Source organism: Musca domestica, unplaced genomic scaffold (assembly GCF_030504385.1).
Source record: "Musca domestica strain aabys unplaced genomic scaffold, Musca_domestica.polishedcontigs.V.1.1 24, whole genome shotgun sequence".
Lineage (NCBI taxonomy): Eukaryota > Metazoa > Arthropoda > Insecta > Diptera > Muscidae > Musca > Musca domestica.
Window position 1 is genome coordinate 8,567,879 of NW_026712272.1, and position 15,139 is coordinate 8,583,017.

A 15,139-nucleotide genomic window follows, 5' to 3' on the forward strand; every position below is an offset into this window, starting at 1 on the left:
TTTTTATTGCGTTGTTTTTTCACAAAGCTACAATAGAGTTTGGTCAAAAATGGCACGCGATAAATTTGGATTTGAGCTCAGACAACGAATTGTGACTGCGTATTCTTCTGGATTATCACAGAAATGTATTGCCGAGAAATATACCGTTCATAAAAGCTCCATATCGCGCATCATTAATAATTACAAAAAAAATTCACAAGTCTCTGTTATACACCGTGGTGGTCGAAGTCGAAAAACAAGCGATCGGACAGACAAATTAATAATCAGACACGTGAAAAAAGACCCATTTATATCTTCCTCTAAGATAGTGGAAAGATTTCAGTTGCCAGTTTCTGCTCGCACCATCCGTAGAAGACTTTTACAAGCCTCCCTCTGCGCAAGACGTCCTGCAAAAAAACCACTGATATCGAAGCGAAACCAGAAAAAGCGTTTGGAATTTGCTAAAGCTCATATAAATTGGACAGAGAGTAAATGGAGAACTATATTATTTAGTGATGAGTCCAAATTTAACATCATTGGTAGCGATGGCATGTGCTATGTAAGGCGACCAGAAGGAAAACGACTCGAAGCACGTTACTGTAAAAAAACGGTCAAGCATGGAGGGGGCAATATAATGGTGTGGGGTTGTTTTTCTGGTGCTGGAGTTGGCCCCCTACATAGAATTGTTGGTATTATGGATAGATTTATGTATAAAGACATATTGCAAAGGGTAATGCTCCCATTCGCAGAATATAATATGCCATTGCGGTGGGTCTTTCAACAGGACAACGACCCCAAACACGCTTCGAAGGTGGTCAAATCGTGGTTTGCCGATAATAGAGTTACGGTAATGGAATGGCCACCCCAATCCCCAGATTTAAACCCAATAGAGAACCTGTGGGAAATCGTAAACAAAAAAATTGATCGAGAAAATTGTACAAGTTTAGATGTTTTATTTTGCCGGCTGGAAGATGCCTGGAAATCAATCCCAAAAAGCGTCATTGACAATCTTATAGCGTCAATGCCTCGAAGATGTCAGGCTGTAATCGACAACAACGGATTTGCAACAAAATATTAACTTTATTTGCACTTTACTGAGCTCGATTTAATTAGTTGCATATGTTTTGGCCACTTCATAATAAGACTGAATATCTTTTTCTAATTTTTTTTTATAAATGAATTGAATATCTATGGAGTATATGTTTTTTTCTTAAACTACAAGCAATAAAAAATAATATTTAAAAAAATAATTGCATAATTTTGTTTTCAGAAAAATTTTTCACGGTTTTTGGTAAAGGTTAGATTTCAGTTGCATATGATATGGCCACCACTGTATATCTGTCGGAACACTTACTGAAACTTTTTACGTTATTCTAAAGGCCTTCAAATAGGTCACTGGTGTACAACAATTTCATCATATAGGCATAGCTGTTTTATTATTCCCCCAAAACAACTACAAATAACCCTGAAAACTCTTCGATTGCCTTTCTTTAGTTTTAAATTAAAATTAAAATCTGTTCATGCTATAAACACAAAAAAACAGATTTTCAAAACAATGGCAATTTGTTTTCAGTACAATGCGAGAGAAAAAAATGTTTGACCCTCACGCACAAATAATGATTGGCTGTGTTCTCTCCCTCCATCCTCACCCCCTCTACTTTTAACCACTGGTGGTATTTCTTTTAATTGCTGTCAAGAATAAACCAATCAGATCACGATTGAAAGATAAAACAAAAAACACGAGAAGAGAAGAGAAAGAGAGAGGTTAAGCAGAAAATAGCAAGATTTACAAAGCCCATTGATATCATCATCGTCGAACTACAAAATGTGTGTTTTTTCACTCATGAACATCATCCGATGATCATGGCTATAAAGACGGCAGCAAAGATATGTATGTAGGTATATACGAACGAACGGATACAGACATATTCACATCAAAGCAGATGATACTATCCACCTCCCCATCTCACAATATTTTCCAAAAGTCCTCTAAGAGAAAAAAGTGTTGTTACTTTTGCATAATTTATACGCTTTGATGGTGGCTAATTACACCCAGAGTGGAGTCGGTCGGTCGGTCTTCCTACAGATATATATCCTTTGTATTTTACCTTCTATGTTTCCTCTTTTTGACTCATTCATCCATTTTTTTTTACATTAGATTTTAAGTTAGTAGAAATTCTGCAATGTGGGCGCTTTGAAGAGAACTGTGAAAGAATTTAACATTTATTAGAGTTACGGCTATTGAAAAATACGATCATTTATAGGAGATATAGCAGAAGAATTGGACGGACACATCCCACCTTAATGCGAGATCTAATGCGTTGACAGAAAAAATGTGGATATGCAAAGTTTGAAGAGAATCGGACACCGATTTCCCGGGCATTCAAAATTTTGTTTCATTGGGGGAGTTACAAGAAGTAGTGGGCCAAAAATAAATGATTTTTTTCTTTTCAAAATTGTATGGGGGAGATACCAGAGTAAGAAAAAGTAGACCCATGTATACCAATTTCACACTTTCCCTAACATACAGGGTAAGATAAAAAACTGTAACAAAGTCAAACGGAAATCGGAAATAGCATCAAATTTTAAAAAAAGTTTTAATTGGTCATCTTTGGCATGAATTATGACCTTGTAGCTCTGCGGTATTTTACCCCATTACCGGTGAAGCGCTTGCTTGAGATGATCGACACTTTGTTATTTTTTAGTGCCAACCTTGCTTTCCAAAATACTCCAGAGACAAAAGTCCAACGGATTGTTATCCGAAAATGTTGGTGGCCATTATGCGCTGGAAATGAAGCGAGGAATCTCATTTTGTAACCATTCTTGGTTGGCGCGTGCTGAGTGCGATGGTGCTGAGTCGTGTTAGAATGTTCAAGGTCTGCGGCCAAAATGTTTGCGTGCCCAAGGCTTTAATACACCCTCTAGAATATTTTCGCGATAATATTCGGCTTTTATTCTGATGACACGGTCGATTAATACGAGCGGAGATCGATCATCGGCTGTTATGGCGCCATCACTATGGCCGGCGCTCGAGTTCTGGGGGCCAACCGAAGTTGCACATTTTCAGCTGACCTCTTTCGGCAGTTCACCACTTTTGGCCAAGCGAAGAAACTCTTTAGCTCTTTTGAGTCTATTTTCTGTTGCTTCTCTTGCGGTGTAAGTTCTTGTACTTTTTGGAATTTCAATGGCTTTACCCCGAACTAATTTTTCAATATTTGACGAATGGAATATTGCGATATGTTCAGGTCACTAGCCATTTTTCGGCGATTGCGACGCGGGTTTCGATCAAGTCGCTTCTTTACTTTTCGAGACATTTCTGCTGATGTTGCTGTTTTTTTTTCGTCCACTTCCTTGACGTCGGGCTACGCCACCAGTATTACGGTAACGGGCGATGGTACGAGACACAAAAGATTTATTCACATTTAAATGCTGTAGTTCTCTAACGATAGCCACTTGTGGTTCTCCAGCCAAAATTAAAGAAATCACATTATCACGCTTGAATTCCATCGCTAATAACTGTTGTTCTGGAAAATTCTCACCATAATGCTTTTGTACGCTTGTAAACAATATAATGAGCATTTACTGGAATAATTTTAACATCTGTCGGACGAGTGGCTTAGAAATGACAGCAGTCTGAAGTTGATTGCAGTTTTTTCATCTCACCCTAATGAATAATGAATCTTACTCCTTGTGGCAAATGCCTCCATACGATCTTGGAGCCAGCGTATGAACTGTAGCAAGAACATCGAAGAGCGTACATAAGGAGTCTCATTTATACAAGAAACCCATAGGGAAGTCGTCGAATGTATGTCACAATGTTCTTACCAGTTCTGACCTCACAGCTCATCTTTAAATAATTCCTCGTCCTCCTGTATAAAGACGGTCTTCTGATCGTCTGTAAAAAACCTCCCCACTGTAAGTCTATAAAGATAGAGGCTCCACACAGCTTATTTATAAAGACTTCTCGCAGTTCGCCTAGAAAGACTCCCATTCAGCTCGTCGATAAAGATTCCCTTTACTTCGTCAAAAAGTCTTCCTTCCGCATGTAATAAGACTCGTCCATAAACCCTCTCCACATTTCGTCTTTAAAGATTCCGCACAACCCGTCTATAAAACTCCCTTTTGCTCGAAAATAAAGACTTCCTTCAGCTTGTCTTTGAACACTGTTTTAAGCTCGTCTATATAGACTCCCCATAGCTCTTCTAGGAAGACTCCCCTCAGATAGTCTAGGGGGAGCTACCCGCACAAAGACTCCTCACAGCTCAGCCACCGGTTCATGTACAAAGATAGCTTTCAGCTCGTCAACAAACAGTCGCTATAGCGTGTCTCTAAAGACTCCCCGCACGCTCGTATATAAAAAACTCTCCATAACTCGTCTATAAAGGCTCCCCTTAGATCGTCTTTTAAAAATGTACCATAGCTCTATTACAGACTCCGCACAGCTCGTCTATACCCTCCACAAACCGTACCTAGAAAAATTCCCTTCAGCTCGTCCAATTTTGGGACAATAAAGATCGGAATTGTGCAGCCATCTGAATAACACCCACATGACTGACTGATTCTTTGACTGCCCAGAAACACCTACTCATCTAACTCTGGTATCGTTATGGAACCAACCTTACAAGTTGCGTCCTTCTTGAGTTTTGACTTAGAAGCAGAACCAGGTTGAGAGGAATCAGAACGGACACAGCTAACAGTATGAGATGCTACAACAAAAGACCCCCATAGGCCCCTCTGTAGAGATTCCCCTCAGCTCGTCATTGATACCATATCAATTCCACCCAATATTATATCCACTTTTTTTTATTCACCTGTATTTTCCCGTAACTAATCTCACTTGCTTTGACTCTTCTCCTTACAGCTAGTGCCAATTCCGAAGATCGAACACCTATCCATCCATCCAATATCAACTTGAGGACAATAAATTTTAACCTTAGGCTAATACCCTATCACCCAAAAAATAAAAGCGCAACCAAAACCTATTGACTGAACCCCGCCCCGCCGGCCCCTCCTGCAACACAAAAACCTACAACCGTGGCTAATAACAGTAAATCGAGTAGACGCAACAAAATGGCCAATACCGGTGATATATGGTTACAATGGTTCTCTTGCTGTTTTCATCAGCCACAATCACCCTCACGACGAAGACATCAGCGGCTTCGCATCGATCGTTCAATGATTGGAAATCCCACCAATTTTGTGCACACCGGTCACATTGGTTCGGCTGATGTTGAACTGTCGACCAATCACTTGAATGCAATCCAAACACAAATGCAAAGTAAAGGTGGCTATGAAACGAATTCAATACAGCTTCAGGTGAGTTTTTTGGAGATTTGAAAATCGTAACATTTTCAGAAGTTCCCCTTAAGACCTCCTCTGGTTTTCTAATGTTTACAAATTTCCTGGACCTAATTATTAATATATATTTTCGTCTCCTTTCAGGCCTGCTGATAGTTTCTTAAGTATATACCTCACCACCAACCCCTCCCCCACTTCATCTAATTCATCATCGTGTTTCTTGGACTGTTAACCTAAAGTTTTTGAGTACAGGGCGCTTGTAGGCGGTGTATTTGTTCCACACACCAGCCACCCACATGTGACATATTTCACAACGAAGCTCTGCAGTGCAATCTCCTCCTCTCGCTTATTTTGTATGTATTTTTGTACTTGTTAAGGAGCCCACTACCACCAACCACTTCTTTTCTTGTCCAAAAAAAAAAAAAACATAATTCTTTAGGTAATAATGTGTAATTAATAATTCTCTCCCTCGAACACAATACTTGCATAATTTTATTAATTATTTTTTAATATTTATAAGCAAAAGTGTTGTGTTAAAATGGAAAAAAACTAACCACAGAAGAAGAACAAACAAAAGAAAACAAATTCATAAATTTGGCCTTTATTTAAAACAAAACAAACAAAAAAAAGAAAACTTAGGAGAATGTTTTAAACATTTTCTCATAGCCTTAGTCATTATTAATTAAATAAAATTCTATATATTTAAATTTAAATATTATTAACAATTATATTATATACTTAAGTACTGTATGTACTGTACTTAACAAATCAAAATGTGGTATACAAAACAAAAACAAACAAACGTGTAATCGTGTTCGATTTTGTAAAAGTTGTTTGAAAATTGAGAATTACAGAGCAAAACCTTTCAATATTGTGTTGTGTGTCGGATAAATGGCCGCCAAAAAAAATATTAACTCTTCGAACTGAAAGTAAACCCTTTAGACCATCAAAATGTAGACTTTCTAGGCAACCTGAATGGGGTGTTTATAGCTACCCCTAAAGAAGTATATATAGGCCAAAGGAGACTTTTTACATGTCTCAAAGAAAGCTCTAATAGAGAAGAACCAAAAGTGAGTTTAAAGAAGCCCTGAGACGGAAGTCTATATAAGCGATCAGAGGGAAGCAGGAAGTGTTATATTTACGGCTGTCTGAAAGAAGACTTCATTGATGGTGACATGGGAGTGTTATTTGTAGATCAACAAAATGGAGTCCCACAGATTGGTGAAATAGAAAGACTTAGATAACAAGCTTTAACCTAATGGATGTTAATTGCAACTTGACTAGAGTACTCAAAGCAAGGTTCCTTTCCTCCAAATCAGGCTTGGTATCAAATGACCTGATTTCAAGAGTTATAAGCTTCCAACTTTCAACATGATTCACATTTTCAGCTCGAAGTCTTTAGAGACGATCAGAGGGAAGTCTTTGCACACATGAAATATTATCTTTACGACAGTCAGAATGAGGACTTTATTGAGGGTGAGATCGGAGTGTGCTTTATTGATCAACAAAATGAGGTCCCACAGAATGAAGTCATGATGGGATAGAATGACTTGGATACATTCACGATAACCACCTTTGACCTAACGAATGTTAATTGCAACTAGACTAGAGTACTCAAAGCAAAGGTTCCTCTCCTCCAAATCAGGCGAGGTAGCATATGACCCGATTTTAGGATTTATAAGTATCCATCTTCCAACATGATTCACATTTTCAGCTCGTCTATATTTTGACTCCCACAGCTTCGCTAGAAAGACTATCCATCTATCTCGCTCGGACTTCTCTGGTCCATTGTTTTGGTTCATCCTGCCTAGCTAGAAGTTTTTTTCACTTGGCCTTTAAAGTTTTACTCGCTTTAGGTCTATATAAAAATAAAAAATATAAAGGGTTTCATCGACAAGACACAATGGGGTCTTCATAGGCAACCAGGAGGCAGTAGTTGAAAATGACTAAAAGGCTATATTTTTAGGCAAAAAAACACAAGGGAATCTTTTCAGAAACAGAGAAGTATCCACACAGACAAAACGACACAGCTGCTCTTTCTAGTCGTACTGAAGCAGGTGTTTACAATCGACCTGAAGCAACTGGCTTTTGAAGACGAGGCAAAGAAATAGCTCTGCACCGAACCAATTAGTCTTTATACAAGACGTGCAGGTGGCAATGTGTCTCAGCAGATAAGCTGTAGAAAACTGAAATCTTTAAAGAAGGTTGTTTGAAAGGATGACAGAAAGTAAATTCCTCATGGGTCAACTGCAGAACCGACAGATGTTCAATAGGATCTGTCATTTCTTTATCCATCCAACCATTGTCATCATTTTTTGAATTTAGAGAGATCGACATGCAATGACGGCTACCAGGATTCAAATATTTTTTTTTTAAAAGAAAGGAGAACAATACCCTAGATCGCAAGATCTCTGGTCAGAGACTGACTTAGAAACCTTTCCCCTGTTTTCCGATTGTCAATTGCAGATTTTCATAGATGTACCAAACTATCTGTCCTTTATGAATGAGATGAAAGTTGGAAACCTTTAGAGACGGGCCTAGGTAACAGGACTTGCTTTGGTTTGAGGAACGAAATCTAACTTAACCGAATTCATCTTGTGTCTCAACAGATAAGGTGAAAGAGGATAGGAGAAAGAAGTTCCAAATCGGGCAACACCAAATCGACAAATGTTCATTGTCCAATCCACTGCCATCATATTTTGAAATTAGAGACCTCACCCTGCACCGACGGGTACTATTATCTTCTTAAGATAAGGAAGGAAAGAGATCCTTAATTGCAAGATATCTGGTCAGAGATTGCCTTATATACCTTTCCACTTGTTTCCAATTGTCAATTATGGATATTCATAGATTTTTTTGGACGAATTGAAGTAGATGTTCTTTATGGACAAGATGAAAGTGGGAATTCCTTCTTAATGCGACCAAAAATAACAGGCCTTGGTCTGCTGAAAATCGAGAGATGTTCATCTATTTATTCACTGCCATCATTTTTGGAAATTAGAGACTTCATCCTGCAATGACGAGTACTATTATTGTCCAGGATTCTAATGCAATATATTTTTAACAGAAAAATAGAGCGAACCCTTAATCGCAAGATCTCTGGTCAGAGACCTTTCCACTGGTCTCCAATTGCTATCTATTGAAATCGAGTTTGAAATAAATCTCTTGAAACGGGTACTATTATTGTCCAAAATCTTTTTAAGAGAAAAAAGCAAACAGATCCTTAATCGCAAGATCTCCGATCAGAGACCTTTCCATGGGTTTTCAAATTGCCATCCATTGAAATTGAGTTTCAAATAGGTCTCTTCAACACTGCCAATGTAGTAGCTATCCAATAGTTTAACAGCATAATCGAAAGGTATAACGTTCGCCTGAGACCCACCTCAAGCCAGCTAATTCATCGACCGCTTAGATTCCTAAAATATTTTAGTGACCTGTTTCAGGAGGACTTAAAAGACTAGCAGAAGGCCTGAAGTCTTTATTTATGCCTGAAAATATAGAGGTCCAATATCGGTTATCGGTAGGTTATGACTCCTTTATAAGTCTTTCTAGTTTCTATTCTGGACCTATACAGTTTCATTGAATTCCAAAACCCATCGTCTTCTTTAAGCGACCGTTGTAGATTGTTTTTTTTTTTTTTTTTTTTTTGACAGACTAAAAGGATGAGTTGATGAATACAACTTCCAGTTCGAGACAGTTGGATTCCACAACAATTTGGCAAATGTTTTAAATTCGGGCTAAGATAGTGTCAACCCTGAATTTTGAATTGTTAATACCGGGAAGCTAAATAAACGAAACCAGCATAATATCTCTGGAAATGCACACAGACAGCATACGTAAATAAATATATATTTTTTTAGTAAAAATATACCACCATTATAGTCTGATCTTTTCTTATACGATTTTTTTATATAATTTTTGTTACTTAAAAGAAGAAAAAAAAACGATTATTTGCATTTACTAAATTGTAACGCGCACAATCATATAAACAAAAACAATACCTATATCTCCCCAATATCTCTCCCCTCCACCCCCTCCTTAACCGCATATATATAAAGTCTGAAATCAAAAGCATTATATATATATTTGAACAACAAATAAAACGAAAAGCAATTGCATAAATTATTATTATAATAATAAATAGTTGATTTAAAAATCTAGTTTTAAGAAGAAAAAAAACAAATAATAAAAAACCAAACAAAAAAAGGAAATAAACAATTTTTTACTGAATTTTTTAAGTCTTTTTTACCATGATAACATGTTTTTTAACCAATTAACAAAAATATTCTTCAGACACACATACACACACACATTTGTCTATTACAATCTGTATGTAATCACCACATCTAATTTTATTGTAAGAATGAAAGAAGTTTTTGTTTTACGAACGTATGGAATTAATGTATCAATAATAATAATATGTACCTCCCAAACTTTTTATAAGAATTAATAACAATAATAAATAAATAAAAAACGAAATGAATTAAATGCCAATTATGTTTTAAATTTATATGACCGAAAAACTACAACCCCGAACAATTTTTTTTATTTTTCCCCCTTTACATATAGGCATAGATAATGTGCTGGAATCTGTTTAAATTACAACTAATTGAAATGATAGAAAACATAAAAACAACAATAAAGAAAATTATCTATAAATGTTAGTGTTAAAATGTAAAAGAAAATAAAAATTATAAAAGTATTAAAAATTCTAAAAAAAAAAAACAATAAAAAATTTAAATTATTTAAGAGAACATGTTTTATTTTTTGAGAAGCTGAATTTGTTAAGGGTGATAGAGAAGGAAGATTAAATTATGTTCTAAACGACTAGAGAATATTCTTGTTGATCTGTCATAGATGAACTGGACCAAATGGTCTTATTCCCGCCTTTTTTCAGCATGCATCGATACAAATAGTGTCGATTCTGGGGGAAATTTCAAAGGCTTGTCTGAGTCTATCGCACATTCTGGTACTATGGAGAGAAGTCATCGTCACTTACATTCCCATAGCTGGCAAACCAAATCATTCACTTTCAATGGACTATAGACCCATTGTCCAGGATCTCATAAATTGTTAACAGAGGGAGAAGGAAGCAGATTATAATCACATGATCTCTGGTTAGAAACTGCCTTATATACAATTCAAATGATTTCCAATTGCCATCTATTGAACAGGCCTTTTAAAAATGTATAGCTTAACCATGCACTCGGTTGGTAGATCTTTCAACTGAGAGCTACATCGATTCTGGGGGAGATTTTCAAGGTATGTCTGCATCTATTGCACATTTTTAGAACTTTGGAGAGAAGAGACCAACAGTTACATTTCCAAAGCTGGCAAACCAAGTCAATCACTTTCAAAGAACTGCAGACCTATTCGTCTTCCCCCCTTTTCTAAATCGATGTTGAAATCAGGACTCTATTACCTTCGACCGCCATCAACGCTGCTCAGCACGTTTACATGAAGTTAAAATCTGTCGGGACTCAAAAAACAACGGAGCAACCAATTCTTTGAACATTCTGCGATTTTATTTTGTGCGAAACACCTAAGAGTTGGTGCCAAGAACAGAAATTATAAAACTACTTTTCTTTTTCGGTTTCTCCCTCAGCCATATGGCTAGAGAGGAGGGCACATATCATTTGATACGAACAAAACATGCGTCATCGTAATAAAGGTTTTAGACCCTAGGTCTCTTTGGACCAAATCCATTTCAGGACATTTGGAATCGATTTAGCAATGTACGTCCGTCCGTCTGTCTGCGCACGATAACTCTCGAAGGGAGTATCCGATTTTATCCAAACTTGGTATATCGTAATATTATTATCAAACTTAGATCGAGCTCGGAGATGGACATTATTGGTCCATTCCTTCTGTCAATATTTTTAAAGAAAAAAATTTACTCCACGGAAAGAGAGAGGATAATCCGAATTTACTCCAACTTTGCATATTCTAATATTTGCATCAATGCTAGGTCAGGTGCGAAAATGGTCAATATAGCTTAACTCCATCAAGTACCTCCACCACAAAGGGTCCAAATTTTGAATAATTATAACTATTATGAAATATGATGTATGTTTCCGATTGTCTTCAAATTGCACAAATAATAATATTTTTATTAACGCAAAATCTGGTGTGAAGATGGGATATATCGGTCCACTCCTTCTGGTACCTCCCCCACAAAGGGTCAACATTTGAATATTCATGAAGCTCATAAAATGCTAAACGTCCGATTCCATTCAGATTTGGCACGTCTCAAGATCTGTTGTAAAGATGGTAGAGATCGGACAATTTCTTTTGATACCTCCTCCACAAAGGTTACAATTTTAAAAACCCCAAAAAAAGCATCCGACAATCTTCAAATTACAATATTTATACTAAAACAAGATCTGTTGTGAAGATGGTATGTGTCGGTCCACTACTTTTGGTACCTCCCCCACAAAGGGTCAACATTTTGGGTATCCATGAAGCTTATAAAACGCGAAATTAACATCCGATTGCATTCAGACTTGACACATATCAAAATGTCCATCAACACAAGATCTGTTATAAAGATGATAGAAATCGGACAATTTCTTCTGGTACCTCCTCCCTCCATAGGGATCAAGATTTTGAAAAACAAAACGCTCAAAGAAAGCGAAATAAGCATACAACTATCCTCAAATTTCACACATCCAAATATTTTTGCTAACGCAAGATCTGTTGAAAAGATGATTTATATCTCCCAACCCCTTCTGGTATCTCACCCACAAAGGGTCACAATTTTCAGTGCTTATATTTGTCAAAACTTGCGAAACAAGTCAGCGATTCTTTACAATTTGCTATATCTAAATATTTCTCTTGACCAGAAATCTGATATGAATATGTAATTTATCGAAATTTATGATTTCGCATAAAAATGTATATAAATGTTTGATTTTCTTCAAATTTTGCACATACCAATATTTATATCTGTATTTGAAGAAATATGAAAATGGAATACATCGGCCCGTGGGAGACGTTGAAACGATGGGCTGTATCAGTTGTATTTGATGTATTAATAGCTAAAAAACTCCATGTCTATAGGTCATTTACAAGCATTTTCTGCTCCTCAGTTGAACTCAAATACTCTGCTTTCTTTCTGTATACAATAAATAACCACTCCCAACTTGTCTATAATATATCACCCTTTCATCTCCTCTATGACTAAATGGCTTCGACTCCTTTTTCGTTGGCCTAAAAGGGATCTCCTTCCGGTTCTCGAGGCAAAAGACAGATTCCATTTCTATTTATTTTCCAATGGGTATTTATTTTCTTTAATTTTCATTTTGCAGCTTCTCTTGACAAAATAGTAAGCCTTTTAAATATTATTCTAATACCAACTTAAAAATAAGAAAAAAACCTTATTCACTCTCACTTCCGCTGCCACTGCCGCTACCACTTCCACTGCCAGAACCTCCACTTTTACTGCCAGCATCATCGCCACTACCGCTGTGATCGCTACCACTGCCGCGTTCAACATCCGATTCGCTGTCCGAATCACGCAGCGCCTTAACAACTTTAGTCTTGTCCACCACTTTCTTGCTGCGACGACCCTCAAAATCAGAGCCATCATCATCATCCGATGAATAAATTGCCGATGCTTTTTGATCAGCAGAACCGCCACCGGCGCCCGATGAGGAGGATGCAGGATTTGTCTTTTTGTTGTATTTATTCTTAATAGCACTCAATGAGATGGCATTCTCATCATCGCTACCCTCGTCCTGGTGATAGGCGCCATGTGAACCACCAGCCATGGCATCTGCTCCTTTCTTCTTTTTGGGCGGCGGTTTGTGTTGGGCACGCATTGCTTGTCGCAGTTTCTCTTCTTCCTTCTTCAGATTGTACAAACGATCCTGTGTTGGATCCTTGCCAACTTGTGTGAGGATCTTAATACCAGAGACCTTCTGTGAACGATCGGCCAAGGACATGGTCATCTTCTTGTGCGTGAATGACTCCGTGGAGTGTGGTCGGAAAGTGAGTTTGGTACGGAACACAGCTTGGCCCTGGAGACCAGTACCCTGGCGAATGAATAAATGATTGTGATCGCCGTGCAAGGGCTGGCGGTAAACATCGAATATTTCATTACCCAAATGCAGGGACATACTGCCATCGGACCATCGAACAAAGCGGGCATTTGATTCCTTTACCATGTCGCCATTATTATTCATAAATTCTCGCCACCGTATGGTGTTACTAACTTTCAATTTGATACGCTGACGACCTTCCTCGTCCATGGTTTCCTCCTCATCGATTTCATCTTCATAGGTTTCGGGATCAAATGGTCGTGTCTCGACGGACAAGAAATTGGGCAGTTTTACAAAATGTATTTCCCTACCCAAATCGGTGACAATGCGGGGAATTTCAACATCAATACGAGTTTCAGGTATAGGCTCGGGCTCATCTTCCTTTTGTTGGCCCACCCTTTCGGCAGAACGAGATCTGGCCCGGGAACCGGAACGTGATCGAGATCTTGATCTGGAACGTGACTTGGTCCTTGATCTGGCTGAACCTCTCGATGATGACCTTGATCGAGATTTTGATCTTCGTGATCCTTTCTCCGATTCACTATCCGATTTCGCCTTTCCTGCATCATCCTCATCTTCAGACATACTTATGTCATCGGCATCGCCAAAAATATCTTGGGCATCAACCTTTTTGGATTCTCCCTCATTTTCACTGTCATCGGAATCAATAATTCGAGATTTTTTGTTTTTCGAAGGTGAGCCCTTGTCACTTCCCTCGGCCTCGGATCCACTGGAAACTGCTTTGCGTTTCTTTTTTGCCTTATCACCACCAATATCACTGCCAGATTCAGAGCCGCTACGAGACCTCCGCGAATGTGGTGTACCCGAACGACTGCGTGATCCCGAACGAGAACGTGATTTCGATCTAGATCGAGAACGTGAGGCAGAACGTGACTTTGATGAGCCACTTCTTGATCTGGGAGAGCCGGATTTTGATCTAGATCTGCTACGAGACTGTCGATCATCTATTTGAAGATTGGGAGATTGAGACCTTGACTCCTCTTCATTTGCCGCATTTGCATCTTTGGATGGACTACCACCACCACCGGATTTCTTTGATGTTTTCGAATGTTGACTTCCTGCCGAATTGGAACGTTTGCTGTGTGGTGTACCCGAACGCGACCGAGAGCGAGATTGCGATCTGGATTTATTACCCGGAGAACCGGTGTGACGGCTATTTGGCGTTCCAGATCTTGAGCGCGATCCAGACCTAGAACGGGATCGGGAAGAACGCCTCGATGCTGGACTGCCTGATCGTGATCTGTCACTACCACTGCCTCCCGATTTATGTGAAGCTGGTGATCTGAAATGAGGCGTCACATTGAAATGATAAACTTAAAGGTTTTATTAAATGCGCCTTACCCGGCATTGCTTGTTTTGGCGTTTGGTGTATTGCTCCGACTGCGACTGCTGCTACTGGAGTCCGAATCTGAACCAGATCCTAAAAAAAATGGAGAATGTGTTGTCAGATCTTTAATTTTTTGATAAAATGTACTCTTACCGCTGTCGTTTTGACTATTATAACCCATTTTCTAATATAATTTTGTAAATTTTCAATTTTTTCTCAAACCATCAGACAACGAAGCAAACAAATTTTTTGAAGGCGGTGTCAAGTCAATTTTTCGGCGGCGTCAAAATGCAATCGATAACTATTTGTCAAAAACACTTTGCAGCCACCTCATCAAAAAGCGCTCCTTATAACCCTTTATCTATAATCAACTACTCAATGGGGAAAGAGATAAAGAGCGTGACATTTAACATCACTTTTCCAACTTTTTCGCACCCCTACATGAATGAAACATTATTCTCCCATAAATTCTCTC

At 38.2% G+C, this 15,139-nt stretch overlaps 2 protein-coding genes across 2 annotated transcripts in view; one reads left to right on the plus strand and one right to left on the minus strand.

The window, feature by feature from the left end:
- The window catches only part of LOC101891846 (CDC42 small effector protein homolog), a 28,958-nt gene extending 19,193 nt beyond the window's left edge, over nucleotides 1-9,765 (plus strand). The window contains exons 2-3 of the mRNA XM_005191462.4: nucleotides 4,841-5,295; nucleotides 5,422-9,765. Of these exons, the coding sequence (XP_005191519.1) occupies nucleotides 5,050-5,295; nucleotides 5,422-5,430 (255 nt within the window). The 5' untranslated portion in view covers nucleotides 4,841-5,049 and the 3' untranslated portion in view covers nucleotides 5,431-9,765. The remainder of the gene's footprint in view (nucleotides 1-4,840; nucleotides 5,296-5,421) is intronic.
- A 2,767-nt stretch (nucleotides 9,766-12,532) lies between these two features.
- Nucleotides 12,533-14,974, minus strand: LOC101891377 (another transcription unit protein). The gene is made up of 3 exons (XM_005191459.4): nucleotides 14,818-14,974; nucleotides 14,679-14,757; nucleotides 12,533-14,619 (listed from the first exon to the last, which is right to left on the minus strand). The coding sequence occupies exons 1-3, from the start codon at nucleotides 14,843-14,845 to the stop codon at nucleotides 12,654-12,656; spliced, it is 2,073 nt and encodes a 690-aa protein (XP_005191516.1). The 5' UTR covers nucleotides 14,846-14,974; the 3' UTR covers nucleotides 12,533-12,653.
- Nucleotides 14,975-15,139: the final 165 nt, after the last annotated feature.

Bases quoted from the DNA above. Each gene is read 5' to 3' on its own strand.
- LOC101891377 (XM_005191459.4), bottom strand. From the start codon at position 14,845: ATGGGTTATAATAGTCAAAACGACAGCG. The intron at 14,758-14,817 runs GTAAGAGTACAT...CATTTTTTTTAG, and splicing joins TAATAGTCAAAACGACAGCG to GATCTGGTTCAGATTCGGAC. The intron at 14,620-14,678 runs GTAAGGCGCATT...GCCTCATTTCAG, and splicing joins GCCAAAACAAGCAATGCCGG to ATCACCAGCTTCACATAAAT.